Source organism: Danio aesculapii, chromosome 20 (assembly GCF_903798145.1).
Source record: "Danio aesculapii chromosome 20, fDanAes4.1, whole genome shotgun sequence".
NCBI classification, from domain to species: Eukaryota; Metazoa; Chordata; class Actinopteri; order Cypriniformes; family Danionidae; genus Danio; species Danio aesculapii.
In genome coordinates this window covers 6,709,677-6,737,667 of record NC_079454.1, presented here as the reverse complement: position 1 = coordinate 6,737,667, position 27,991 = coordinate 6,709,677, and the positions used below count along the sequence as shown (strand labels likewise).

General features: G+C 37.1%; 1 protein-coding gene across 3 annotated transcripts; it reads left to right on the top strand.

Moving 5' to 3' along the window:
- On the top strand, positions 1–27,991 carry vamp4 (vesicle-associated membrane protein 4). 3 transcript variants are annotated; one of them, XM_056481752.1, is made up of 9 exons: positions 1–212; positions 3,900–4,028; positions 9,484–9,585; positions 16,728–16,774; positions 16,889–16,939; positions 22,534–22,634; positions 25,020–25,099; positions 26,861–26,912; positions 27,021–27,991. In XM_056481752.1, exons 2-9 carry the CDS (start codon positions 4,026–4,028, stop codon positions 27,044–27,046), a joined length of 462 nt encoding a protein of 153 aa, XP_056337727.1. In that variant the 5' UTR covers positions 1–212; positions 3,900–4,025; the 3' UTR covers positions 27,047–27,991. The 3 variants fall into 3 exon arrangements, with proteins under 3 accessions (XP_056337727.1, XP_056337730.1, XP_056337729.1); XM_056481755.1 differs by having other exon boundaries at positions 3,900–4,048; XM_056481754.1 differs by lacking the exon at positions 3,900–4,028 and having other exon boundaries at positions 2–212.

The window sequence follows — 27,991 nt, the reverse complement described above, 5'->3', positions numbered from 1 at the left end:
GATGATGATGTCGGTGGTGATGACGCGGTAGTAATGATGATGCGTCTGCAGGAAACACAATCAGTCCAGCTGTTCTGGCTTCCGCCTCAGAGCCGAATGAGAGACAGCGTTCAGGACTCATCCCAGCATCCCATCAAACACAGATCAGCAGGATTACAAAGACACCGACGCGGTTCCTCCAGACATTAATCGACAAAAGCAGGAACTCTGAGGTACACCAGCCGGAGTAGCGGCTCTCGAGGCCTGCATGGATGTGTTTGTGTAGCGGTCAGTGATGTAGCCAAAGGTGTTAGCCGTCATGCTAGCTGTCATCCCATCTGTTTTCAACGCAGTGTTTCCATTCCTCCACTAATCGACATGCAAACACGATTATTCAATTTCACGCTTTTTCGTTTTTCCACAAAACCCCCTCTTGTCATTTGCTTCGATCTCCGATTAGCATAGTGTTTACATGGTTGACTAGCATAAAGCTGTGTGTACAGCAGTTGCTTGTCAGGAAGATTAAGTTTTATACGTTATGTTATTTATTTAGAAAATTAGCGCTAATGTACAGTTGAATTCTTGTTTGAAAACGGTTGTTTAGGAGTTCTTTATTGCAAATGGTAAGAATTTTGAAACCCAAATGCACAATGAGTCCTGATCTACACTGAACTGTTTTGACAAATGAAGGAACCGTTTTGTTCCAGCCTCGTATTGTTCACTAGATGTTGAGTCTATCCGTTTCAGTTTAGTTTCTCTCTTCATTCTACTCAGTGATTTTGTGATTGGCATTAGTTTAGACTGAGTTATTTAAACAGAAAATCAAGGCTATCTTATTTCCTGAATTATGTAAGCTCCATCATGTGTTAGTGATCTCAGTGTTTCTTTTAGCTGTTCCCTGACCTGTGCTTTTCATATAAATCATTTAGTGGCAACGATGGAGAAAATGCTGGAATGATGCCTAACCTGTTGGTTTTGTTTATGAGCTGTTTCGTGACAACATGAGGCATGTGGAGGTTTTAATTAATGGGGTCACTTGTTACGTCTGTAAACAGTTTGCAGTCAGAATGCTCATTGTGGATTTGGTGGTTTGTATTGACAACAGCAGGGACAGATTTCTGCTTTCAGTTTCCCTTGTTAACATTTCCCAGTCCAAACTTTTGTCCATTCCATTCATGCATTTGTGACCCTGGATGACAAAACCCGTATTATGTTGCAAAGATACATTTTTATCAATGGTTCATAGTTATACAATTTTATTTTATGCCAAAAATCATTAGTATATTAAATTAAATGCGTTTCATGGCAACATTTTGTTTATGTCCTATATCAAAAGTAATAATGTGCATTGAAGCGTTTAATTTAAACAATTGTAAAGTTGGTAATTTTGTCATTATTATTTTAACCCTTCAGATTTCAAATATTCATCTTGGCCAAATATGGTCCTATCCTAACAAAGTATATCAATGGAAAACTTATTTATATAGCTTACAGTTGCTGTATACATCTCAGTTAAAAAAAATAAAATAAAAAATCTTATAATCTTAATAATCTTATAACTGGTTTTGTGGTCCAGAGTCCCGTCCCATCCATCCATCCATCCATCCATCCATCCATCCATCCATCCATCCATTCATTCATCTATCCATCCATCCACCCACTTGACCATTGGACATTAAATGTTTCAAAACTATTATTTGATGTCCATAATTCATAATCCATAGTAATTCATGTATAACTAATTATTTAAAACACTAAATAATATTGAAGAATTAGTTTTAAAAATTAGTCATTTTTTAATCACGTTCCAAGATATGGTGATTTATAGATTGAAATTTCATATGAACGTGCTGAACGAAAAACAAAACCAAATTCTACATCTTAAAAAAAGGTGATTCGATGATTTCATGGTTTTTAGATTTAAGTAAGCAAACAGTCTATGATTTGCTCTTTATTGCGGTGCTTTAATGTTTATTGGCGTGTTATATGTTGAGCAGCAATTCTTTTAAACCAAATTGATGCAATTATTTCTTTAACAACCTTGTCAGCAGACATTTCCTACAGGTTGGCAATTACATTCATAGTGCTCGGATTGTGAACGGCTTCACATGCTGGAATAGACTTTACAGACAGATCCTCCTCATGGTCATATATTAGTGATAATTTTTAAGATTATATTTGCAGTAGGCTTGGCCGGTAATATGGTTTACCGTGGGATCTAAAAATTGCAACAGTATAGTTTCAATTAGGGCTGGGCGATTAATCGAAAAGTAATCAAAATCGACATTCAGAACCTATATTCTATCTAATTTTTCCAGGTCAATTTTTACAATTATTTTCCCTGTATGTGACCCTGTTCTGTTAAGGCTAATTTATGCTTAATATATTATGATTTATACTTATTATATTATTATGATATTATGCTTCTGCCACGTGCACGATTACTGTCCGGTGCAGCCTTCGCATACCTCCGCACACCTCTCAAAAAAATGTAACACATCCCAAAGACGCATAGTGCAAGCTTTGTGATTGGTCACTTTGGTAGTGGTGACGACAGTGGGTGGCCCGGAGAGCCGCGTTTTAGGCAGTATGTTTTAATTTCAGTTGTTTAACGCTGATGTTCAATAAATAATCATAGTCTGTGTTTCCTTCAATTATTTTAAAATCAAGTAATGCACCCTTCATTCAGAAATCTCTCGCTTGTAATATGTGAGCATATTAACTGTACAAAACTTGGCAGTGAACTATGAGGGCAAAAACATAAAATAAATAAATTAAATAATCGTTCATTAATTGTCATCGAGTTAAAATGTTCAATTAATCGAGATTTAGATTTTAGGCCAAATCGCCCAGCCCTAGTTTCAATACTGTTATACCTTTATAAAAACAATGCACTTACATAGGAGGCAAGGATTAAATATTAAATATAATTTATTTAATGCTTAAAAATGTGTATGAGAGGTGGGGAAAGATGGCGAGTCACGCACCAAGTGACCTGGTCTCGAAAACAGAATACAACTTCTGTAGTTTGGCAGTATTTTGGGTTTCGACCGAACAAGAAGGAAGAGGTGGTAAATATGGACACGGCAATTTGCGAATTGTGCTATAAAAAGGTGACCATGAGAGATGGAAATACCTCGAACCAGTGGTGTAGTCCTAAAAAAAGAGGTGGTGTACTATTATCCACCCAATCCAAATTTTAAAAGTAGGCAAAGAAACGACGAAAGTCAATGTATCTTTGATTCATTTGCTTTATATATATATATATATATATATATATATATATATATATATATATATATATATATATATATATATATATATATATATATATATACCTGTATATATATACATATACATATACACACATATATATATTATTTATTTATATATTATATGTATATTTATTTATTTATTTATATATATATATATATATATATATATATATATATATATATATATATATATATATATATATATATATACACATACATACACACACACACACACACACACACACACACACGCACACACACACACACACACTGGACAGCTGTGGTTTGCTGACTAACTAAAAAACGAGTTCAGAATGTTTGCACCTGACTTGGAAACACAAGTAAAATCATATGGTTCCTCATCGCCGTCTTACCTGTATGTAGGTTAACTATGATTCTGGTTAAGGTTTCTATCTATACCCAATATTTTTCTATAAAATTAATAGCAAACAAACAGTAAGACGGAATAATTTTTTTGTCAGTATCACACACCCCTACTTGAAAGCTGGATTGGATTTAGTGGATGGTGGTTAGATTCTGTGTCTTTATTTTTCTGTCTCTGCACTTTTATTTACCTTTCTTTCCTCTCTTTCTCTCAAACCTCATGTCTCCTTCTCCTCCCTCCCTCTCGCTCCCTGTCCCCAGCCTCTCTTTCCCCACTCCTGCTTTCTGGAACGCTCTCCTGCGCTCCTGGATAAAGGAGAAGCCGTTTTCCAGCAGCTCTTCCAGCAAGAGAAGCAGAGATCAGTCTCAGAGGGGACAGTGGACTCAATGGTACTAGACATAGAGTTTCAGTTGAGTATGTTTGACAGTGGCTGGAGGAAGGAAACGCTTTATTGCAATAAACGCTCCACTTAAAAACAAAAAAACAAAAAAAAAAACAAGTCCCTTATAGTTGAACAGTTTTTTCAATTTTAATAAATCCATTTAGCCGATATCCAGGTCTGCCAAGAGCTCTTTTAGCTTAGCTTAGCATATATAATTGAATCGGATTAGACCATTAGCATCTCACTAAATATTGACTAAAGATTTTTGATAATTGTCCTATTTAAAGCTTGACTCTTCTGAAGTTACATTGTGTACTAAGTTTTTTTTTTCTAGCCTGATGTGACTAGGAAACTATCGTCTCATTCTGGCATAATAATCAAAAAAACTGTTGCTGTACCATGGCTGCAGCAGGCACAATGATGTTACACAGCTCCTTAAAATATTATCTCTCTATATACTGTAACTTCCAGCGTGACCACCTGCTTGAACATGGATCGTGTGCTAGATCATTGTGCTTACTTCAGCCATGGTACAACAACAAACCTCCTTGATTATTGCGCCAGAATGAGAGTATAGTTCCTAGTCATACCAGCCTAGAAAATAGCAACTTTCTATTTTATGTCAGTCTTAGAACGGTCTGCAAAATACTCAAGCGTTAAACAGGAAAATTATTGAAATTCTTATTGTTGAGCGAGATGCTAATGGTCTAATCCGATTCAATGATTTATGCTAAGCTAAACGTACTAGTGTCAGACTCAGAGATTGGCTGAATGGATTTAAAACTCAAGTCTTTACCACTAGGGTACTTCTAAATTGAGCTTTTTTAAGGGGTGTTTTTCTTTTAACTTGTTAAAGAAGAGAATAGTATAAAAATGGCATAATTGTAGTATTTTTGCGTCATGTTTTATGGTCTTTACAGTTTAAATGTGACATCTGTTCAAGGTTATTTATTATTTAGATGAACTCTTTTTAATGCATGCTTGCTAAATCTAGTGAAGCTCCATCTAAAACTACTTGTTTAAGTAGTTTGGCTGTTAAAATTGTGCAGTTTTTCTATTAACAATTTTTTTCTCAGTTATAGTCTACTATATCAGTGTATTATCTCTGATTGTGATTTGCATTAGTCACTCTCCCAGTCAGAATGACTCAAGTAGTGCGGGAAAGTCTGATTCATTAAAGCATCATTGTAGTATAATTAAGTAGTTTTACATTTATTCCTGGCTCTTCCATGCTGTATGATAATGTTGGGTAGTGGTCCTTTTTTTGAAGCTTCCAAAAGTGCATAAATTCGTTGTAAAACTGAACCCATGATGAATTGCTTCGATGTGTTTTTGTAACAAAAATATTTCATTTTTAAATGATAAACTCAAACTTATGATGGTTGATGAAAGCTTGTTCTAGAAAACGTCTTGACCTGACACACACATGATGTATGACGAAGATGATTGATCAGGGATTTGAGTTTATTATTTCCTTTAAGAAAGCATCTGTAAATTGTGGATATTAGGGATGCTCCGATCGATCGATTGTAATCGGTATCTGCCGATAATCACATTTTATGACTCGATCGGTACTCGCCAATCTGGCCGATCTCATGAACCAATTGCAGGTGTTTGTTTGTGTTTACATGCAGAGGAACCAGATGTGCTAGTTGGAGAGCAAAATATTGGAATGGTCTTGCATGCATTTAGGCCTTTTTACATATATAAGCACTGAAAGTTATGTGTTTTTGACACTATTACAACATTACAACATTTTAATGAAATAAAAAAAAGGTTAAAATTATTTTTTTCTTACTTGAATATTTAATAATATACCTTTTTGTAATATACTTACTGCAATAAACAAATATGTATTTATAGGTGTGCATTTTAACTTATTCATCAAATATACACTCCAAACGTCTTCTTGATTGAGACATGTTGAATTCTTCTTCCATCATTTGCAGGGTTTCTAAATTGCTTTGTTAGTCGTTTTTCTTACCAATGTTTTTATCTGTTTAAAATATTAAGCTGCTTCTGACCATGACATGTCCACACTAAATTGTTATAAGGGACATATTTAAGGGATTATATGCAACATCCTTCACGTATTCTCTTAGGTAAGGAGTAATCTCCACTTAAGTATCATACTTAAAGGGAAAATGGGCTTTATGCATTATAAAGCTTGAAGCGTCAGAATCTGTACTCCGTATCGGCTGTTCACCATGACAAGGAATCGGTACTTGGTTATCGGCTGCAAAAATCCTGATCGGAGCATCCCTAGTGGATATCAATTTCTGGATTAAGTTTTAAACATGAATCCAGCGTCAGTGCTGCTTTTAAATATAATTTCAGAGAATAAAATGGTATTACTGAATCAGAATTGCACACCAACCTTTAATAAAATCATTGAGAATTAATGGGGATTCAAAGGTTTTTACCAGCCAAATTGTTGTTTTCTTTTCCCAGAAAGCTCAGTCGTTTCAAATTTTTAAATCTGTCTCTATACAAATTTAGTTTTACCTTGAGTTTATTCAAAATAATGCCACATCGGTTCTTTTTTGATTTTGCTTAGAATGCAATGGTATTTTTTAATCCAAAAATGAAAATTAACTGAGTATTTGCTCACCCTCAGATGGTTCAGAATCTCTGAGATTCTTTATTCTGTTAAACGCTAAAGAAGATATTTCAAAGAAAGCTGAAAACCGGTAACCACCGACATCCATAGAAACGAATATTATGGATGTCAGTTGTTACAGATTTCAAGCTTTCTTTAAAACATCTTATTTTGTGTTCATCAGAAGCAAGATAGTCAAACAGGTCTGACAGAATTTTCATTTTTGCTTGAACTATCTCTTTAAAAACCTTAAAGTTTGTTGTGAGAAATTGTTCATCAGAGGGTCTTTATGAAAAAAAAAAAAAATCAGTCAGTGTTGTTTCATATGTAAAGATAAAATTTCCTTATCTGGTAGTTTCTAGATGAAAACCTTCTGTGAGTTCAAAGCTATAGGCAACAGGTTTGTAAAAGAACGACCAACTGTTTTTAACATAAACGGACTGCTGCGTCAACATAAAGCAAATGCGCCCGTTATGACTTTAACATCAGCTCGTCTTTAACTGCTATGTTTGATGTTTGCAAGCAGCACATTACAGTTAGTGATGGTGTGACTGGATTTATCCCCATGGCTAAACCAGTTAAATAAAACGGGGTGGTCTCTCCCCAAGTCTGACTTACGACGGATTTACTTAAAAGTAGTTCAGATTTATGGTCTGAAGTTCAGTCTAATGAACCGGCTAACAGTCCAGTGCTCAGATATGTGCTCACTATAATTGAGTTTCCTCTAAGGTCACAGTCTGGTCTAAATTAAGACTTAAAGAACAGACTGAGCCAGTGTTAATAAGTCACTTCTGAAGGCATTGTAAAACAGCTGATAAACACACATCTGTGGCCACAGATGAGAATTGCAAAAATTGCTGTGGTACATGGGTCAAAGACCAAAAAAGTTTTAATGCATCAAAATAATGAAGCTTTACTTTCGTTTTCTATAATAGAATGTGTCCTGTTGACTTTATTTCCTGAGCAGAAAGACTGAATAACATTTCTTAAGATAAATAGTTTATATAACAACAAACAAAAACGTACCAATATCATGACTGCAGCAGGCACAACAATATTATGGTGCGCCTGAAAATAGTCCCCAGCTTGGTAACTAGGTAACAGTGCTGCTTAACATCATTGTGCCTGCTGCAGCCATGGTATGACTGCAAAGTTCCAGATTATTATTCCAGAATGAGACTATAGTTCCTAGACATATCAGTCTAAAAATAGCAACTCTTCATTTTCTGTTGGCCTCAGTACATGATGTAACTACGGAAGAGTCAAGCTTTAAATATGACAATTATTGAAACACTTTTTGGAATTTAATTTTTGAGCAAGATGCTAATGGTCTAATCCAATTCAATGGTTTATGCTAAGCTAAGCTAAAAGAGATTGGCTGAATGGAACTTTTTTACTCTAGTTTTCTTCTTCACTAAACAATTGGAGTGTTACTATAATAAAAAAGCTTATTAAATAATTAGAATAATAAATAAATTACCCCTTTGTAAACAATATTATATCGTCATCTGGTCGTAACTGCAACGCATAGGCCCAAAGGTAAGGGTTATTTTTAAAAAAATTCTGGTTGACTGGGCATGAAATTGGTATTATGATCAAAAAGACATACTGTATTGGCCTAAAAATAGCAACTTTTAATTTTCAGTCAGTCTTAGTACACAATGTAACTACAGAAGAGTCAAGCTTTAAATAGGAGAATTATCTAAAGTAATTTTGGAATTTGTTTTGTGAGCGAGATGCTAATGGTCTAATGTTATTCAATGGTTTATGCTAAGCTAAGCTACAAGAGATTGGCTAAATGGTTTCAAAAATGACAAAACTCAACTTTTTAAGTCTAGTGGACTTCTTTTAAAACAATTTTGAGTGTCTTTTAATAAAAAATAGCTAATTAACTATGTTACATAATTACAATAACAAATAAATGACCCTTTGTAAACAATATTATAACGTCATCTGGTCGTAACTGCAAAGTAGACCCAAAGATAAGGGTTATTTTTAAATAATCTCTGGTTGACTGGGCATAAAATATTATTTTATTTAGATTGAAATTATTTTATTTTGAGCGAAAAAGACTCATCGGCCTGAAAATAGCAACTCATAATTTTTCCGTCAGTCTTGGTACACAATGTAACTACAGAAGAGTCATGCTTTAAATAGGAGAATTGTTGAAAAACTTTTTGGACTTTTATTTGTGAGCGATCTAATGCGATTTAAAGGTTTATGCTAAGCTAAGCTACAACAGATTGGCTGAATGGATTAAAAATGGCAAAACTCAACTTTTTAAGTCTAGCGGACTTCTTTCAAAACAAACTGAGTGTTCTTTTAATAATAAAAGCTAATTAACTATATTACATAATTACAATAACAAATAAATTACCGCTTTGTAAACATTATTATAACGTCATCTGGTCGTAACTGCAAAATAGGCCCAAAGATAAGGGTTATTTTAAAATAATTTCTGGTTGACTGGGCATAAAATAGGCATAAACTATTGTTTAAATTCAAATGATTTTATTATAAGCGAAAAAAAAAAAAAAAAAAAGAAAGCAAAAAAGCCAGATCGGCCTACAAACAGAAACGTTTCATTTTCCATCAGTCTTAGTACACAATGTAAACTATAGAAGAGTCAAGCTTTAAATAGGAAAAATACTGAAACTCAAACATCGAAACACTCAATCTTTTGAGCAGGATGCTAATGGTCTAATCCAATTCAATGGTTTATGCTAAGCTAAGCTACAAGAGAGTGGCTTAATGAAATAAAAAATGCAGAACGTTTTAATTTTAGTGGACTTTTTTATTTACCATTTTTTATGTTATTATTATTGACAGAATCACCACAGTGTTGTCTGTGTTTTGCCTGCAGAGGGAGCCAGAGAGGGAGGAGCAGCTCGACCCCAGCATGCCCCCGAAATTCAAGCGGCATCTGAATGATGATGAGGTCACCGGCTCCATTCGCAGCGAGCGGGCAAGTCACTGAGTCACTTCTTACCATATAGATTAACCGGAGGTGATGTCAACGTGGATATGAAAGGTCTACAGTGCTTTTAGCTGACCAGAGCCAATCCTCTCAGCACTTTTTACAACCCCAGCATGAACCGCCGTGATCAGTTTATGTTGTTTACAGGAGGAATAAACAGCTATTCTCTAGAACACATAAATGCTTGCTTGCATAACAAGCCACTTAGATGGCGGTGTTTGTGTTAGTACACGCATTTACACACAACATTTCAACTCGAATGCTGTACAGCCCTACAGAGAGCTATTTGTTCCTAACACTGTCAAGCAGTTGCCACATGTCATAATAGTAGAGGATAAACTGAGGTGGGAAAAAAATGAAACAGATGGAGAGACAAATACACAAAAAAAAAACATAAACATGAGTTTGATCCTTTAAATGAAAAATAATGTATGTTTTTTTGGCCCAAGCAAACTATTTTTTTGTAAGTTTTTGTTTTTAAACAAAAGCACAGTTTGAGACAATGGATTAGTTTTTAAAACTGAATATTTAAGAAATATATAAAAATAATAATAAATTGATAAATAAGCTAAAAAAATAACTCAATACACTTAAAAACATATATTAAAATAGTAATTAAATAAACGAACAACAGCAAAAAATAATATTTAGATATATTAGAGCAATAAAATACATTAAATTTTCATCAATTCCACACCATCTAGACCAGGCATGTCCAAGCTCGGTCCTGGAGGGCCGGTGTCCTGCAAAGTTTAGTTCCAACCCCAATCAGACACACCTGGGCTAGCTAATCAAGCACTTACAAGGCTTTCTAGAAACATCCGTGCAGGTGTGTTGAGGCAAGTTGGAGCTAAAATCTGCAGGACACCGGCCCTCCAGGACCGAGTTTGGACACCCCTGATCTAGACTCTACAAAAACTCCTGCAGTGCAGTTTTAATTTACTTTTACTTTTAATTTAGATTGTTCCCTTTTTTAATATATTTAAAATGAAATAAATAATATAGGTTTGTTATTTATTTTAATTAGTTAAAGTCTTTGTTAATTTACAGCAGAGAAAATAAGTATTGAACACGTCAGCATTTGTCTCTGAAAACATACTTGTAAAGGTGCCGTTGACTTGAAATTTTCCCTTGATGTTGGTAACAACCAAGGTAATTCTGATATGCAGCGAGACCAAATCTAATCCGTTTACAAATTAAGTTGTGTAATAGAATGAAATGATGCAACGAGTACTGAACACATGAAGAAAGGGAGGCATCGAAAGGCAGTTAAAGCCCAGACAGCAGCTGAAATCTCTCAATAGTTATTCAGCAGTAGCGAACAACTGTTATCAGCTGGCTTACAAAATGAGACACAAACCATGAGGAGACCCGTGATTTTATAGTTTACAAAGTTAAAATGCAAAAAAATAAAGATTAAGTAATTTAATGTCCTGCTAAATATGTCTTGTCTGTCCTGTCTTATTGGCACTAAATGTTGCACAAATCGCACGTTGCACTCTTTTTCTTATTTTATTTATTTTTATTTTAGTTTATCTCATCTTATTTTATTTCATTCTCTAGATGTTTTATAGTAGTGCACAGTCCTGTGTTATGTTGTCATTTTATGTTGTTTGATGTAGCACCTTGGTCCTGGGGGAACATTGTTTCGTTTCACTGTGTAGTGCACTGTATATTGTTAAAATGGAAAATAAAACCGACTTGACTTGACTTAAATGAGGAGGACTTCTCTCCTCCTCAATCCCCAGGTCTGAATGCAGACTCGGTGGATAGAATGAGCAGCAGGTCTCTTGCCCTGTCTATTCCAACCATTAACCCTGCCAGTATTCTGGATATTTTAAACATAGGCTAACACTGCAGCATGGATAGGTGATGTGCCTGAATGGTATCAAACTCAACTGATAAAAAGACAAAGTACGCCATTCTCCAATTCTCTCCCAACAAAAATGCTTGCTGCAAACCAACAGCTTTACTGTATCAGCCTTGACAGGGATCCTTTTGTAAATTATTTGGTGCATATTTTTAAGTTAGTTAATCAACATAAGCTCCTTTTTGAAGCAAATGTAAGTATCCTCTAGATCAGGGCTTCTCAAACTTTTCAGCCCGCAACCCCTTAAAAATACATTGACTCGTGACCCCCAGTATCATCTGAGGTAGTTATAAACATACAACTCTTGTACACAATGGTGCATGCACACCAATAGACCCAAGTCTATTCTTTGTTTAGTTTTGGAGACCGCCACTTGGAGATCATCCTCCATGTTCAGTTGTGGCCTGAACACTACCTGACAAAAGTCTTGTCACTTATCCAAGTTTTAGGAAAAACAAATAATAACTTGACTTGTAGTTGATCATTTGGTATCAGAAGTGGCTTATATGAAAGGCAAAGGCTTCTAGATTACGTTTATTTTACCTAAATAAAATATGATCATGCCTGATTATTAATTATTTAATTAGTACAGTAAAGTCAGACTTTGCTAGACAAAAGTCTTGTCACTTAACATAAATAATGTACAGTATAGAATATAAAGTTATTTAAAGTCCACAGTGCAGTGGAAAAATAATTAATATTGTGTATGACTCTCATGAGCTTGGAGGACTGCATCCATACATCTCTGCAATGACTCATAACGTATGAATAAGGTCATCTGGAATGGCGAAGAAAATGTTCTTGCAGGACTCCCAGAGTTCATCAAGATTCTTTGAATTCATCTTCAATGCCTCCTCCTTTATCTTACCCCAGAGATGCTTAATAATGTTCAAGTATGGTGACTGGGCTGGCCATTTCTGGAGCACCTTGACCTTCTTTGCTTTCAGGAACTTTGATGTGGAGGCTGAAGTATGAGGAGCACTATCCTGCTGAAGAATTTGCCCTCTCCTGTGGTTTGTAATGTAACGGGCAGCACAAATGTCTTGATACCTCAGGCTGTTGATGTTGCCATCCACTCTGCAGATCTCTCGCACGCCCCCATACTGAATGTAACCCCAAACCATGATTTGCATCAAAACTGACTGGAACTACTTGCGCATTAAGTGATTATATTGCACACCTTCCAGCCAATCAGAATCAAGAATTGCAACAGGCCACTGTTTTACTGTATAGTTTAGCTGCCTTGTTGTCTGTATTTGGGTTGGAGCCCTGTTAAGCACAATTTCTTTGAAAAAAACTTGGTAGAGGAAGTCAAACATCCATTACAAACTTTATTTCTGAATAACAAAATCAGGCAGCGAACGGAAAAGTCGGCTTAAAAATGAAGACAAATGTCATCATGTAAAAGGCATTAGCTCACACAGGGGGGGGATTTAAATTAGCGGAGCCCTTCCCAAGAATCTGTCAGTACTGATCTCTTTATTGACATTCAATGTCTCCATCTTCTGCCAGTCCTACAGACTCTGTCATTAAAAAACCCTGCCAGCCCTTAGTCAAAAAGCCATATGCTAATGCCAGAATATGATAACCTTGTGTATTTCACTTGGGTGCAACTCCCGACTGATGTATTAGTGCTGTTGGAGGATTCAGACATTAGCAAATCCAACACAAAATCTCCTCTAATTTGCCTCTCGTAGACGTTTGAATTCGGCAGCGGTGAAAGAATAAGAGTTTGTAGGAGCTGAGACGAATGTGGCTTTACACGTGTCGGTTATATAACACCACTGACAGTGACCCGTAAAAAGATCAGCTTCTTGGTTTGTTTTTTAAATATCCTCTTGTAAAGCGTTGATTGGAAATGAGCTATTGCAGAGCTATGCGAAGTCTCAACGTAAAATTTAAAGTTAGTTACCCATTTCCTGCACACTGAATCATTTGATTGAATTTCCTAAAATCTTCATGCAGATGCCAGACCTCTAAAAGGCTGTTCAAAAACAGCAGTGTTTATTTGACAGTGAGGAATTATCCTGAAATGCTTGGAAAATGACCAGACTTTGAACTCTGGGTACTTGTTTACACCTGGTATTAAGGTCGATTCGATCACTAGTGGACAATAGAGTCACTTTACCATTCACACATGGCGTTTATAAATGTATTTGTAACACTTTAAAATAATGGTCCGTTAGTTATTGTATTTACTAACATTAATTAAGTATGAATAATCTTGTAAAGCATTTATTAATCATAGTTGAACAATAACTAATGCATCATTAAAATCCAAATGTGTGCTTGCAACGTTAATGTAATTCCCAGTGCATTAACTTACGCCGATTGACTTGAAAAAAATTAACTAACGTTAACGAAGTTGATTAAATACAGTAATAAATGTATTACCAATTGTTTATTCATGTTAGTAAATACATTAACTAATGCAGGTGTTCCCAATCTTTTCAGCCCATGACCCCCAAAACAACAATGCCAGTGACTCGCGACCCCCAATATCTTCTGAGGTGGATTTAAATATATAAACCTTGCACACAACGGTGCACACATACAAGTAGGCCCAAGACTATTCATCATTTAATTTTCTCCATGTTCAGTTGTGGCCTGTATTTATTTTTAATGTACATGAGTGTCGTAAAGGCATCAGAAAGTTTATACTCGTGCCATAAAATCAATGTGCTGTGTCCTTAATATAACATAATCACCCCTGGGGTCGCAAAAATTGAAAGGTTGTTTTCTTAATGTAACTATTAACTGCTATTTTGTTCTTCTGTAGGTTATGGATAAAATATGGTAATTCTAATAGGTAAATAAAGTGATTTCCCCCACCCCCCCCCCCCCCCCCCCCCCATTGTCCTTCGATTCCCACTTAGGGACCCACAGAACTAATTGACTACTAATTTAAAGTTTTACTAATGTACCTTCTATCCACTTTCAAATACTATTAACCCTTTCAAGAAAATCTAGGCGGCCATATTTGCGACATATTATTCGCCCAAGAATCCTGTAATCTCGAAAACTGCTTGCTGAACTTATAATTAAATTACATATTACATAATCTAAAATGACCCATTGCTGTTGTTGTTTAAGCCCTAATTACATTTAAAATGCGTTATTTCCAGTTCGCTTTCCTTTGGGGACATCGGTTGAAGTTGGAAAATTTAATCAAGTACAGAACATTACAATAATTAAAGTCACAATAATATTGCATCATGACACAAGTATTGTGATAACATCGTATCCCATTCCTAATGGACATAGACAAATTACGTTTTTGAACCCGTGTTATAATTAGTCTGAGTCATTTATAAAAAATCTGCCTTGGCTGAACTGAATCTGTAGAACTAGATATTTTAGATAAGGCAACTGAACATTATTACTTTTTAATAAAGTCCTTTGAGCTCAGGTACATTCTGTTTCCACTGATCATTCTTGAGATGTTTCAGCAGCTTAATTGGAGTTCACCTGTGGTAAATTCAGTTGATTGGACATGATTTGAAAAGGCAAACACCTGTCTATATAAGGCCCCAGGGATGACAGTGCATGTCAAAGCACAAACCAAGCATGAAGACAAAGCCATCTAAGCTGAGTGATCGGGGGAGAAGGGCCTTGGTTTAGGAGGTGATCAATAACCCGATGGTCACTCTGTCTGAGCTCCAGCGTTCTTCTGGAGAGAGGAGAACCTTACAGAAGGACAACCATCTGTGCAGCAATCCACCAATGAGGCCTGTATGGTAGAGTGGTCAGAACGAAGCCACTCCCCGCCTGAAATTTGCCAAAAGGCATCTGAAGGACTCTCAGACAATAAGAAACAAAATTCTCTGGTCTAATGAGACTAAAATTGAACTCTTTGGAGAGTATGCGAGGCGTTATGTTTGGAGAAAGCCAGGCACCACTCATCACCAGGCTAATACCATCCCTACAGTGAAGCATGGTGGTGGCAGCATCATGCTGTGGGGATGTTTTTTAGCAGCAGGAACTGGAAGACTAGTCAGGATAGAGGGAAAGATGAATCCAGCAATGTACAGCGACATCCTGAATGAAAACCTGCTTCAGAGTGCTCTTGACCTCAGGCAGGGGCGACGGGTTATCTTCCAGCAGGACAATGACCCAAATCACACCGCCCAAATATCAATGGAGTGGCTTCACAACAACTCTGAGAATGTCCTTGAGTGGCCCAGCCAGAGCCCAAATCTAAATCCTATTGAACATCTTTGGAGAGATCTGAAAATGGCTGTACACCGTCGCTTTTCATCTAACCTGATTGAGAGGTACTGCAAAGAGGAATGGGCAAAAATTCCCAAAGACAGGGGTGTGCCAAACTTGTGGCATCATATTCAAAAAGACTTAGCTGTATTTCTGCCAAAGGTGCATCAATAAACTATTGAGCAAAGGCTGTGATTATATACGTACATGTGATTTTTCAGGTTTTTTATTAACATATTAACATTCTTATTAACATTCCGGATGCACTGAACACATTTGACCCAATCCTTACATTTTAACCTACCCTTAAGCATGCCAACAAACGTGTCCTTGAGCTTAATAGCTATTTAAGTGTTGTGCAATACAATATAAACACAATAAGTGCATTGTATTTTTGTTTTCATGTATCTAGTAGATATGGCCACTTAGTACATGGTGGGACTGAATTTTGGAGGCTTTTAGCCATGCATTTCCATTACATTTATAGCTTTTAAAATAGAAAAATGTCATTTATTGTTTCATTCTGTGGTATTTTTTTTCTGGTAAGGTAGCATGGAATTTTCCAGAAGGAATTTTAGTAAAGTGTCACAGGTCTGGATGCAGTTATGGAGAGTTACATAATATTAGTCATGGAGATGTTGAAATCATGATCAGCTGCGGTATGTGATCAGTCATGGATGTTACAACAAAACTAATGGGAGGTCAACCAGATGCCTCCAGATCTGTAATTGAATGCAGACCGCATGGACTTTATATCTCTTTGTTCATCAGCGATGTCTCCTTGTTGGAGTTTGTGTCCTGAACGGGTTTATCTTCTGGTAAATTATGTTCTAGGAAAGCAGCATCACACGCTGTGACCACATTGTGCCCTTCAGAGTGTTCCGTTGTCCTTGATGGCTGGCAGACCTCTGGAAACATAACAATAAGAATTGAATGAGTCTCAGACTGACTGTTATGTCAAACACCTGGTTTCAGTTCAGACAGAACATTAGATTAAACCCACAATGCGCAGTTGTGCCCAGCCTGATATACTCATCTTCTTAATTTGCAGAGGAACCTACTGGAGGAAGACTCTGACGAAGAGGAGGACTTTTTCCTGTAAGTCTGCAGTTGTGCATAATCAGCCTTGAACTGGAATATAAACAGATCTTCTGCATTAATTATTGTTTGCATGTGGCTTTATTGACGGTCTCTTGATGTTTTTTTTTAAAGGAGAGGACCGACAGGACCAAGATTTGGAGGTCAAAATGATAAAATCAGACAGTACGTACACAATTTTATTTTTACCATTGTTTATTGTTTGTATTTGAGCAGCACTAGTTCCGGGTTCCCTTTGTGGAATGACAATATAGATACTTCCCCTTTCAGTCAGCTGTCGTTCATTTGGTCTGTTCTAGCATAGCTGTTTGGTCCAGACGCAGCCAAAGCGAAGGGACAACACAGTCAGCTTTCGCCACTTCTAGTTCTTCGTTAGTATCTTTATTTCTGTAGCTTTTTTACATTGTATATTGTGGTAACATAGATGAAGAACAGCGAGTTAAGCCATAATATTTCAAATTTTTCATAATATTCCAGGAATCCAGGCATGAGAGTAAATTGAAACCGCTTTAGTTCAGTTTAGTTTAAATCAGGGATTCTGAGGTGGGCCTCAGCGATCCTGCAGGTGGGCCTCGATTAAATTATTTAATTATTAAGCTTAAAATTAACTTAATTATTGTACTTTGATTATTTGATTTCATTATTAAATATGTTTTATATAAAATGATTGGTGTAATGGCATTTCCTGTTTTGTGTTATTGAATACTTTGGACTCTGCGCAAGAGTCTCACTGTAAAATGCAGACTTTACCATGGCTGCACTTCCAACCGCTGCACGTCAAATAGGACTACATGCTCAGCTGTATGAAGCAAACCATCACACAAATGTAAAGGTAACAATGATTAGGGTTTAACCAGTTCGCAGATGCCTCACGGCATCCTGCCTCCTGAGCAGCTACTGTGGTGGTCATGGAGGAGTGGAGAACATGAGACTGATTTCTGTGACGCTCCAGAGACAGACGAGTCTTCGCTGAGGCCAGCTTCCAGCCTCCGCCACTAAGACTGCAGCTCTGCACAAAACGTTTGGCCAGCGGAGAAATTAAAATGGTCGTGCCCAACTGAGCCTGGTTTCTCTCAAGGTTTTTTTTCTTCACTTCCGCCTTTAGTGAAGTTTTTTTTTTCCCTCTCTGCTGTCGCCACTGGCTTGCATGTTTCGGGACCTGTAGAGCTGCGCATCGTTGGATTTGCTCTTCAGTGTTTGGACTCTCAGTAGTGATTTTTAAACCACACTGAACTGAGCTCAACTGAACTGAACTTAAACACTACAAACTGAACTACACTGTTCCTATTTACTGTGACCTTTTATGTGAAGCTGCTTTGACACAATCTACATTGTATAAGCGCTATACAAATAAAGGTGAATTGAATTGATTTGAATTGAATCACGTCTGCGAGTCGTATCAGAGTCTCACATCTTTGTTGATTCACAAACTATGCTAGCTCTCTTTGTGTGAAATCATTAAAATATCAGCACAGTTGTCTAAATTGGTTTATAACGTGAGTGCGAGTGTTTTAAAACAGATGCGCGCCCATACAGGAGGATCTGGTGAGACTCTGTGGTGTTTTGGTGAACAGCTCACTACTGAATATATATATATATATATATATATATATATATATATATATATATATATATATATATATATATATATATATATATACAGTTGAAGTCAGAATTATTAGCCCCCCTTTTAATTTTTTTTCTTTTTAAATATTTCCCAAATTATGTTTAACAGAGCAAGGAAATTTTCATAGTATGTCAGATAATTTTTTTTTCTTCTGGAGAAAGTCTTATTTGCTTTATTTCGGCTAGAATAAAATCAGTTTTACATTGTTTCTTAACCTTTAAGCTATTTTTTTTTCAACTACAGAAACAAACCATCATTATACAATAACTTGCCTATTTACCCTAACCTGCCTAGTTAACGTAATTAACCTAGTTAAAGGGCACCTATGGTGAAAAATCTACTTTTCAAGCTGTTTAGACAGAAATGTGTGTAGGTATAGTGTATAAACTGTCATATTGGGGTGAAATAAACACACCCAGTCCTTTTTTAAATTTAACAACATAAAAACGGTGGACCAATTGGAGCGGTTTTCAGATCGACCGCAACTTTACGTAGGAGAGCGGTCCCCCCGCCCACCAATATTGATAGACAGCTGCGCGCATTAACATGTCCGGTAGTCACGTGTATAATCATATCATCAAGAGAGGACGAGCGCAAAGCAGGCGGGAATAAAAGGTGTGTTCAGTTCACTAGTATCATCAATCATCATCAAACGTGATCAAGAGTGAGTTTTACAAGTTTAACATGTTTTAAAACGGAGCATGTGTGTAAAGAATAACAGCGATTCACTTCAGATTCACTTAATCAGCACAGCCGCGTGTCAGAACAATTATAAAGGAAGACGCTTCCATCACGGTTTGTTGACGTTAAATCAGGTTTATTTTGTACATTAATATAAGAGATATCCATACAGCAGTGGATATTATCAGTATCATGTCACATATGCGTGCAAAACGAGTGCAAAGCTTAACGCGCTGTCTCTCTCTCTCTCTCTCTCTGCGCGTGTGTCTGCGTATGTGTGTGTATGTGTCTGCGCTGTGTTTGTGTCCTTGCTGTGTGTGTGCGTGAACTTTGTAATGACATTGTGTGTGACTCATTGTTGCAACTCCACAAAAAATGCATCAAATACTGATTGTTAAAGTTCTTACTGTAGTATTTCTCACACACGTTACGTGAGATCTGCTTCCTGAGGCAGCCGAGGGCGGCGATTGCTGACAGGCACGTGGGAACGGTGGGCGGGGAGGACTAGCCTTAAAGGGCCAGTACAAAAAAACAGCAAAACCTTTTTCCCAGCTTTAATACAGACACTTCAAACAGCTATAATAAATAATCTGATGGGTGTTTTGAGCTGAAACTTTACAGACACATTCTGGGGACACAAAAGACTTATATTAAATATGAAAAAGGGGTAACCTATGGGCCCTTTAAGCCTTTAAATGTCACTTTAAGCTGTATAGAAGTGTCTTGAAAAATATCTAGTAAAATATTATTTACTGTCATCAAGGCAAAGATAAAATAAATCAGTTATCAGAGATGAGTTATTAAAAATATTATGTTTAGAAATGTGTTGAAAAAAAATCTTCTCTCCGTTAAACAGAAATTGGGGAAATAAAATAATCAGGCAGGCTAATAATTCTGACTTCAACTATATATATATATATGAAATATGTTGTTTCTTTTTTTATAAAATGCTGTACAAATGTAAGATAATAATAGTTTAAGTAAAAGAAATGTTTTGCTAATAAAGGTTTAAAATAAGAATTTTCTCTTGACAATCAGTTTAAGAAAAAATGTCAGATGTGGGCCTTCAAAAAGTTTTCGGAGAAGGAGGTGGGCCCTGAAGTAAAAAAAGTTGAGAGCCCCTGGTAAAAATGCCACTGGATTTCATTGTGAGAATAGCTGTACTTTATGTGTTTTTGGAATGCTGAAAAACTATGCAGATTCATTCGGTGCCATGTCTGGGTCCTTTAGATCCTTCAGAGGTGCACCCAGCTCTGTGAGTTCATCAGCTCCTCCAGAAGCTGTACCTGGATGATGGAAGCTTTCAGTGGTACTTCCGACTGAGCCAGTTCCAGTTTGATGAGCTGTTGTCATGTGTTGACAGGAGGATTTCCCCTTGGGACACCAACAACAGGCACCATGTCGTAATCACGCCCCTAGTAGAGCAAGTTCCTGGTTAGCGTGGCGTTCATGTCTGCCAAAGTTACGATCTTTCAACCCGCCGTGTCATTCGCTCGATTCATGTCATTCATGCGAGTAGCGCCGCAGGATGTCTAATCACATCTTTGCATTGACTTAACATGTAAATCACTTGTGATTGACCCTTCATCCACATCTGGTGTGAACATACAGTAATGCAAATATCACTGCTGAAAGATGATCCAATGAAGAGCAGTCCACCGATGGGCAGCTTCACCAGTCCAAGCAAGCAAGAGGCAAAAGTGGCAAGGAACCAAAACTACACCCATTGAACAAACCTTGAGAGTAACCAGTGTAGACCATTTCCATTCTTGCCAAATGTTATGCACAGAGGTGCAGTATTGGTGCCGCAGTCTTGAGAACAATGGACATCTGTAATGGAGAAGGTGAAGGTCCAGGTTGGTCACCAGGCAGTTGTTCAGACTAGCAGACAGGATCAATGCGGAGACTTGTCTGTAACTGGGGTCTTTGCAGGAACTGATTCGATGACTCAATGACCACAACAGCTATCTGCTCAGGATATGACACTTTTGTAAACCTCAGGATAAGAAGAAACAGGCTAACATAAGCATAAACATGTTGGCCTGGTGTGTCCCAGGTTTTTATTGCTTCATGTTGATTCGGCATGTTTTGAAAATGCAGCATCAGTGCGTTTTTGTGATTTTATGTAGACAGAGATTTTTTTCCAAAAGTGGGAAAATATAAAAATTCCCATGTGTACATGGCCAAAGAATGAAGGTGAGGGTGCAGTATGTGTTGAGGCTGAGACCAATAGAGTCAAAGTCGGGACCAGAAGATGGTCAAGTTTGAGTCAAGGCAGAAACCTAGAGAGGGTCGAGGTCAAGTCAAGACTTGATGTCTTAAGTTTGATAGTTATTTTCAGAACTGAAGAATTTCCAAATAGTAGGATGAGCTGAGCTTAGAAATGTGGAGGCAGATATCTAGAGATTTACACTGGCAGGGTGTAATGGAAATCACAGTTCTTGACTCAACCAGCACTGCCCTTGTCGTTGTGCTTGTAGAGTTTATGTAACCCTTCATAATGACATCTGTGAAAACACCCACCCACAAACACACCTCCCGTCTGCAAAGAAGGGAAGCACTGTAACCATCTGGGTTTCTATGAAACAACATAATATTTGCAGGCAAAAGTAAACAGCTACTCCCAATATTCAAAAGTTCTTCTGGTCCTGACGTGGATGTAGTAGCCAGACTGTGAGCATTTCTTTGTTATGAAGTTTGGTACATACTAATGTGTTGCAGTAATTCTCCCAGTGGAGACCCAGCAGAGCTTCGCCCAGTGTGTGCAGCCACACGATACCATCTTTACGTAACCATGTGCTGCACTGTGGAGTAACTCATAAAACAATGGAATTTAATAGGGAAACCTTGGAAGGTGAAATTTTCCTAATGTTTTTTTCTTTCCTTTGTGTAAATCTCAGATTTTTGCACTTACTTCATTTGTCTGTTGGTTATTGATATGGAAGCAGGCCTGCATGTGGCAGTTACTAGTCCAGGTGCAAGAGATGTGCAAGGTCCTGTGCGATTGGCACAGATGATGGTTTGTACTAGGCGGGCATCCAGGCACAGAAGCAAAACATCCTGTTCTCAGTTCATTTACAGGTTAATATCCCTCTACAAAAGCCATGCCAAACTCTTGTGCCAGGTGTATAAGAGCAGCTAAATACCTCACATGCTATTTAGTGCGTATTTGCTTGTCATGCCAATGAGATCAAATATTTCAAACTATTTGGATGTGTCTAGACTACGTCTAGCAAAACATTCTCACCACCTCTCAACATTGCAGGGTCAACAGATCACAGTCATAATGATATCTTGTTTAATCCTGAATGGTTTATATAAGAAGAAAAGGTTCTCTTCAAAATAATATAATCAAACATGTGCACAGAAGCTGTTAAAATGTCCTGCTGAATCGAATGGAAGAACAAAACCGTTCCCCTCATGTTGTCCTCTCTGTCTTGTTGGTTTTCAGGGTGCAGTCTCAGGTTGATGAGGTTATTGACGTCATGCAGGAGAACATCTCCAAAGTGATTGAACGTGGAGAACGTCTGGATGAGCTGCAGGATAAATCTGGTAAGATGAATGTGAATGGATTATTGTGAATCCTTCGACACTTTCTGATTCCTTTGAACCCAAGAGAATCAAGACATTATTCTTAGACCATCACAGAAGTTCTGTAGTTCTTCTTCAGAGTGGGAATGTATAGTATTGTAAAAATGGAAACAAGTTCAATTAGGGCCGGGTGATATGGCAGTCTCGATAATTATTGTCCATATCGATATTTATATATATATATATATATATATATCTCAGTTGTTAATGCTTACAGATTTACCAATAATGTACCCCAACAATGACTGAAGCCACAAAAATTAAAGGGTCCATTAAATGGCATAATGGATTAAGTTCAGTTTAGCTGTACTTTTAATGAATCAAGGAAAGATTTGCAGACCTATGTTAATAATTTCTGTGCCTGTGCATGTATTTGCAAATGAATAGATGGTAAAGCCATGTGTAAACAAACTATTATTTCCAATCAGTCATATTCGACAGCTCATTAAACTTGACCAAACTTGATCCAGAAGACTGTGGGAAACTGTTCTGAAGCGATGTGATGTGAATAAGTCCTTCTGTTAGTTTTGTATTTCACCGTACCTGAACCCCTTGTGAGTTATGTCCCATTTCTGTTATTTCGTTTGGGGAACCGCCTGGAGACATATGGCCAAGATAGTGGGTAAAATGTCTCGTGGCCCACACTGTGGTGTGGTATTTTTCTCATTTCTGGCCCAGATGTGAAAAATAAACCAGAAGATGTTTGCGCATGGGTTTGTCTATGCTGATCTGAAATGAGTTACTAGTCCCAAAAAAAAACCTTAAATGAAGAATTCAGAGGCAAAATCCTCTAAGTTTCATCTCAAAAAGGAGCATTTTTCTCAGGCTGCTGTGTGTAGGCTTGATATTTTAACTTTTATGCCAATGAATAGGTTCTTTTTATTGTCTTTAAACGTGAAAAGGGGTCAACAATACTAAATCGATTTGATGATGGACTTTGGCTAAGGGATTTAAGAAAGACCGAACAATATTTTAGATGTTTTATAATGTGGTCGGTCTGCTGAAATGTCTATTAATTTGTCACATTCTGCCCATTATTTTGTTAACACTTGATTAAAACTAAATCAGATGACTTTTTGATGCACATGGTGGAATTTATTTAGTTTATATGGACACAGCCATATCACCCTGCAGCCTAAGACCGGTTACTCACTGAAGCTAAGCAGGGCTAAGCCTGGTCAGTACCGGGATGGTAGACCACATGGGAAAACTAGGTTGCTGTTGGCAGTAGTGTTAGTGAGGCCAGCAGGCAGTGCTTAACCTGCGGTCTGTGTTCTAATGCCCCAGTACAGTGAAGGGGACACCATACTATCAGTGAGCGCCGTCTTTTCCGATGAGACATTAAACTGTGGTCCTGACTCTTTGTGGGTCTTAAAAATCCCATAGCACTAGGGGTGTAACCCCAGTCTCCTGGTCAAATTCTCCCCATGAATTGGTGGTGTGGAGAAACCCCCTCATAATTGTGAAGGGCTTTGGGTGTATGGCCATACACAATAAATACGCTATATAAATACACATTACTTTCTTACTAATGTGTTTCCCTTATAGTGTATACACCTTCATATCGGATAAACAGTTTATTCTACTCAATAGTGTGTATACATTTTTAATCCCATTCTCAACATTTCTTGGAAATACCCTAGAGTTTACTAAACTCAAAATGGCCTCCACAGTCATCAGAACTCAATCCAATAGAGCACCTTTGAGATCATACTGTAGGTACTAAAGAAATGTGCATGATAGAGTTGCTGGTTGGTGTACAAAAATCAAAACATGGTGTACTGAGCTCAGACACATGCTTCAGTGTCTTGTATCCATTGTTTATGCTTTAGAAACGCCTCCACATTGTTTGCAAATGGAGAACAAGTAGCTTTATAATGCAGCATCTGGAAGACATTGTCACTCTCAAAGGGGGAATGTTTTCCATCTGCTGTCTGCAATACTATCTTTGTGCCGAGCTCTGAAGGTGAATCTAAAAAAAATGTTACATCCTTTTCATGCATAAATAAAGAGAAACCATCTGGTAGGGGCACCTGTGTTGTGTGAGTCTTTCTGGCAATATAAGCATTGATCCTCTGCTGTGTTGTTGAATGGCAGCTGGTATGAGCTCAGCTTCACTGATTCTTCTTCTTCTTCTTGCACTAATGAGGCTGAACATGTTTCAGTTGATCCCACATGTTGCAGAGCTGTAACATCTCAAGACTGCATTCTGAAAGTCAACAAGCATCTCCAGGAGACGTTGTTTACCCATATAAAATGGTTTTAAGGGTCTGTGAAATTATATAATGGCCATGTATGTCTCAAGTCCACCTTGGCACTGATCCGGTCATGTCACATGACTTTCAGAAAGCCTGTCGGATAATGCATCAGCGTTCAGCAGCAGAGCCAAGCAGCTTCACAGAAGGATGTGGTGGAGAGACATGAAGGTATCCTATATATATATACATAAACTACTTCTGAGAGTGAGTTCACACATGTGGTCCTGTTCTTTTGGTTTGTTTTGTTCGGCCCAAAAAAGAAATTGATCCATTTTAGTGTGGTAATGTCTAGCGGAGCTACAGCTAAGGTTACTTGGCATGCGGACATTAATATAACATCATTTTTTTGACACTGTACAAGACTACTTACTGTTTTTACATTACTATGAGTGGGAGATTTAGGGTTAGGGCAAGTGTAGACATTAATAAAAGACACAATGTAATGGGTAATTTAATAAATAAAATAAATTATGCTCATTATCTTTCAGCCAGAGCTATATCCCTTCTAGCAACAACCATTTAGTCCTTTAATGCTATAATCGGTAGTGTTAAAAGATGGCAAAAGTTTTAATAATTAAAGAAACCATGACTTTGTTTTAAGTCAATTGGGCTTTAGTGTTAAAATGCTAAACATGGTAGAAACAAATTAGCAATGTGCTATTCCATGTAGGAAAAAGCTAAAAGCTAGAAATGTTACTTCATGCAAGAAACACACTACCTACAGTTCATGTCAGCAACATGGTTATTCATGTTCGAAACAGGTTAGCGCCATGTTAATTTATGCTAGAAATGTTATCACAATGTAAATTCATGCTGCTAGCTGCTTAATTCGTGCTAGCAACATGCTATGTCATGTTAGAAAACTTGTCAGCAACATACAATTGTTACCAGCTTGCTTATTCATCCTAGAAATAGTTTAGCAACATTTTCATTCAATCCATGCTAGAAGCATGTTATCTCCATGCTAATTCATGCTACCATCTTGTTAAATCTCACAAGATATAAAGTAGCATCATGGCAAGTCATGCTAGTAAAACAGGTTAGCAACATATTATTTAATAATATAAAATCACCATTTTAATTAATTCTACCAACTAATTTATGCTAGAAATAATAACAACATGCTAATTCCTGCTAGCAACATACTAATGTTTTATAGCAAGCTGGAAACAAAATACAATGTTGTTGCCATGTTTCTAACAAGAATTAGCACACCACTGTCATGAATTGCTATATTAGTGATTCTAACACACCAGTAGCATGTTATTTCATGCTAGCAACATGCTAATTCATGTTAGAAACATAGCTGCAATGTCATGTATTGTTACCAACATTCTAGAAATGTTATCAGCATGTTAATTCATGCTGATAGCTTCTTAATTCATGTTAGCAACATGACAATTAATGTTAACGCACCAAAAACCATGATGATCCTTGTTAGCAACAATGCTATCTCATGTTAGAAACATGTCAGCAACATGCAATTTTGTTATCTACTTGCTAATTCATGCTAGCAACATACTAATTAATGCTTATAGCAAGCTGTTAACAATACAATGTCGCTGCCATGTTTCTAATAAGAATTAGCACATTTCTAGCATGAATTGCTTTGTTAGTGATTCTAACACATCAGTAACATGTTATTTCATGCTAGCAACATGCTAATTCATGTTAGAAACATGGCTGCAACGTCATATTTTGTTACCAACATGCTAGTTTATTCTAGAAAACAGTAACAACATGGTCATTCAAGTTAACATGTTAATTCTTGCTAGCAAAATGTTAATTTTCATTAGATGTATATGTCTGTCTATCTATATCTATCGATCTATCTATGAGTGTTAGAGCATTTAAGATCATTATTGTTAATTATTTTTAAACAAACCTCATTTTATGATGCTATTTTCCCTACGGTTTTGTCTTCCTCAGATGAAGATGATTGTAGCGTTGGTAGTGGTCATCCTCCTCCTTATCATAATTGGTAAGCCTCCTCTATACGCACTTCTTTATGCAACCATGCACTTACACCATATAAACTTTACTTGTATTTGACTTAAGCTTGTCTTTTGAATTCCCTCTCTTTTCGTAGTTCCTGTGATCTTGCGGTATCGCTAGTGTCTGGCCGGGAGGTTAGAGGCGATCTACCTCCCTCCGCTCCCTCATCTTTCTGCTGTCATTCCTCCGTACAAGAGGGGGGCGCTGCACAGGGTTGGGCTGCCCACTGTATTTGCCTACTTTGGCAGGGTCTGGAAACGTTACAAACAGGGGCAGGGTTTAATTTGTGCGTGTGTGCGACTACACAACATATCAAGCTCTCGCAACAAGGCACAACACTAGTGCAGACCAATCTCTAGTATACGCACACTGGGTATTTTCGTTGTACATTCATTCAGTCAAGACAAATTAAGGATTTATGTTACACAGAGAATAACAAACGTTCGCCCTGCACACAGCTGGTATTTCGATGTCCTCTTTCTAGCTAATTAGAAGTTCAATTCGTTCTGCTTACGACATGACGCGCACGCACATTTAAAATGGTAGGTCTGTGAAATACTGTCTTCTCAGGTGGGAGGGGCCAAATCAGATTCCTGATGATGTCACCGTGGCTGTGACCTCATCATCTTAACAAAACAAGTTACTCTGAAAGGTAATGTTACTTAATATTTGCTGCTATTACCTGCTGTAAAGTTTTGTTTTTCCATATTTGACTATTATTGATCGTGGTTAATAGTGACGAGTTTGTATTATTTTAATATTAACGAATTATTTGCAGCTGTCTTTCCCCTCCAGATTTAAATTATTTATGTACAAACTGTAATTATCTTCTCTGGCGTCATTTTAACAGCTTGTAATTGGTCAGTAATGTAATAGTCGTGCGCGGTGATGATGATGGTGAACTGAACACGCCTGAAAACTTTCATCTGATTTTACTGACTGTCGTTTTTTTGCGTTATATTTATTTGTAAATATATATATATTCCCAGTCTAAGTCAGCATTGGCTTTCCTTTGGGAGACTGTGAAATAATCCTGCGTTTGAAATAAAGTGATTTTAAGGGGCA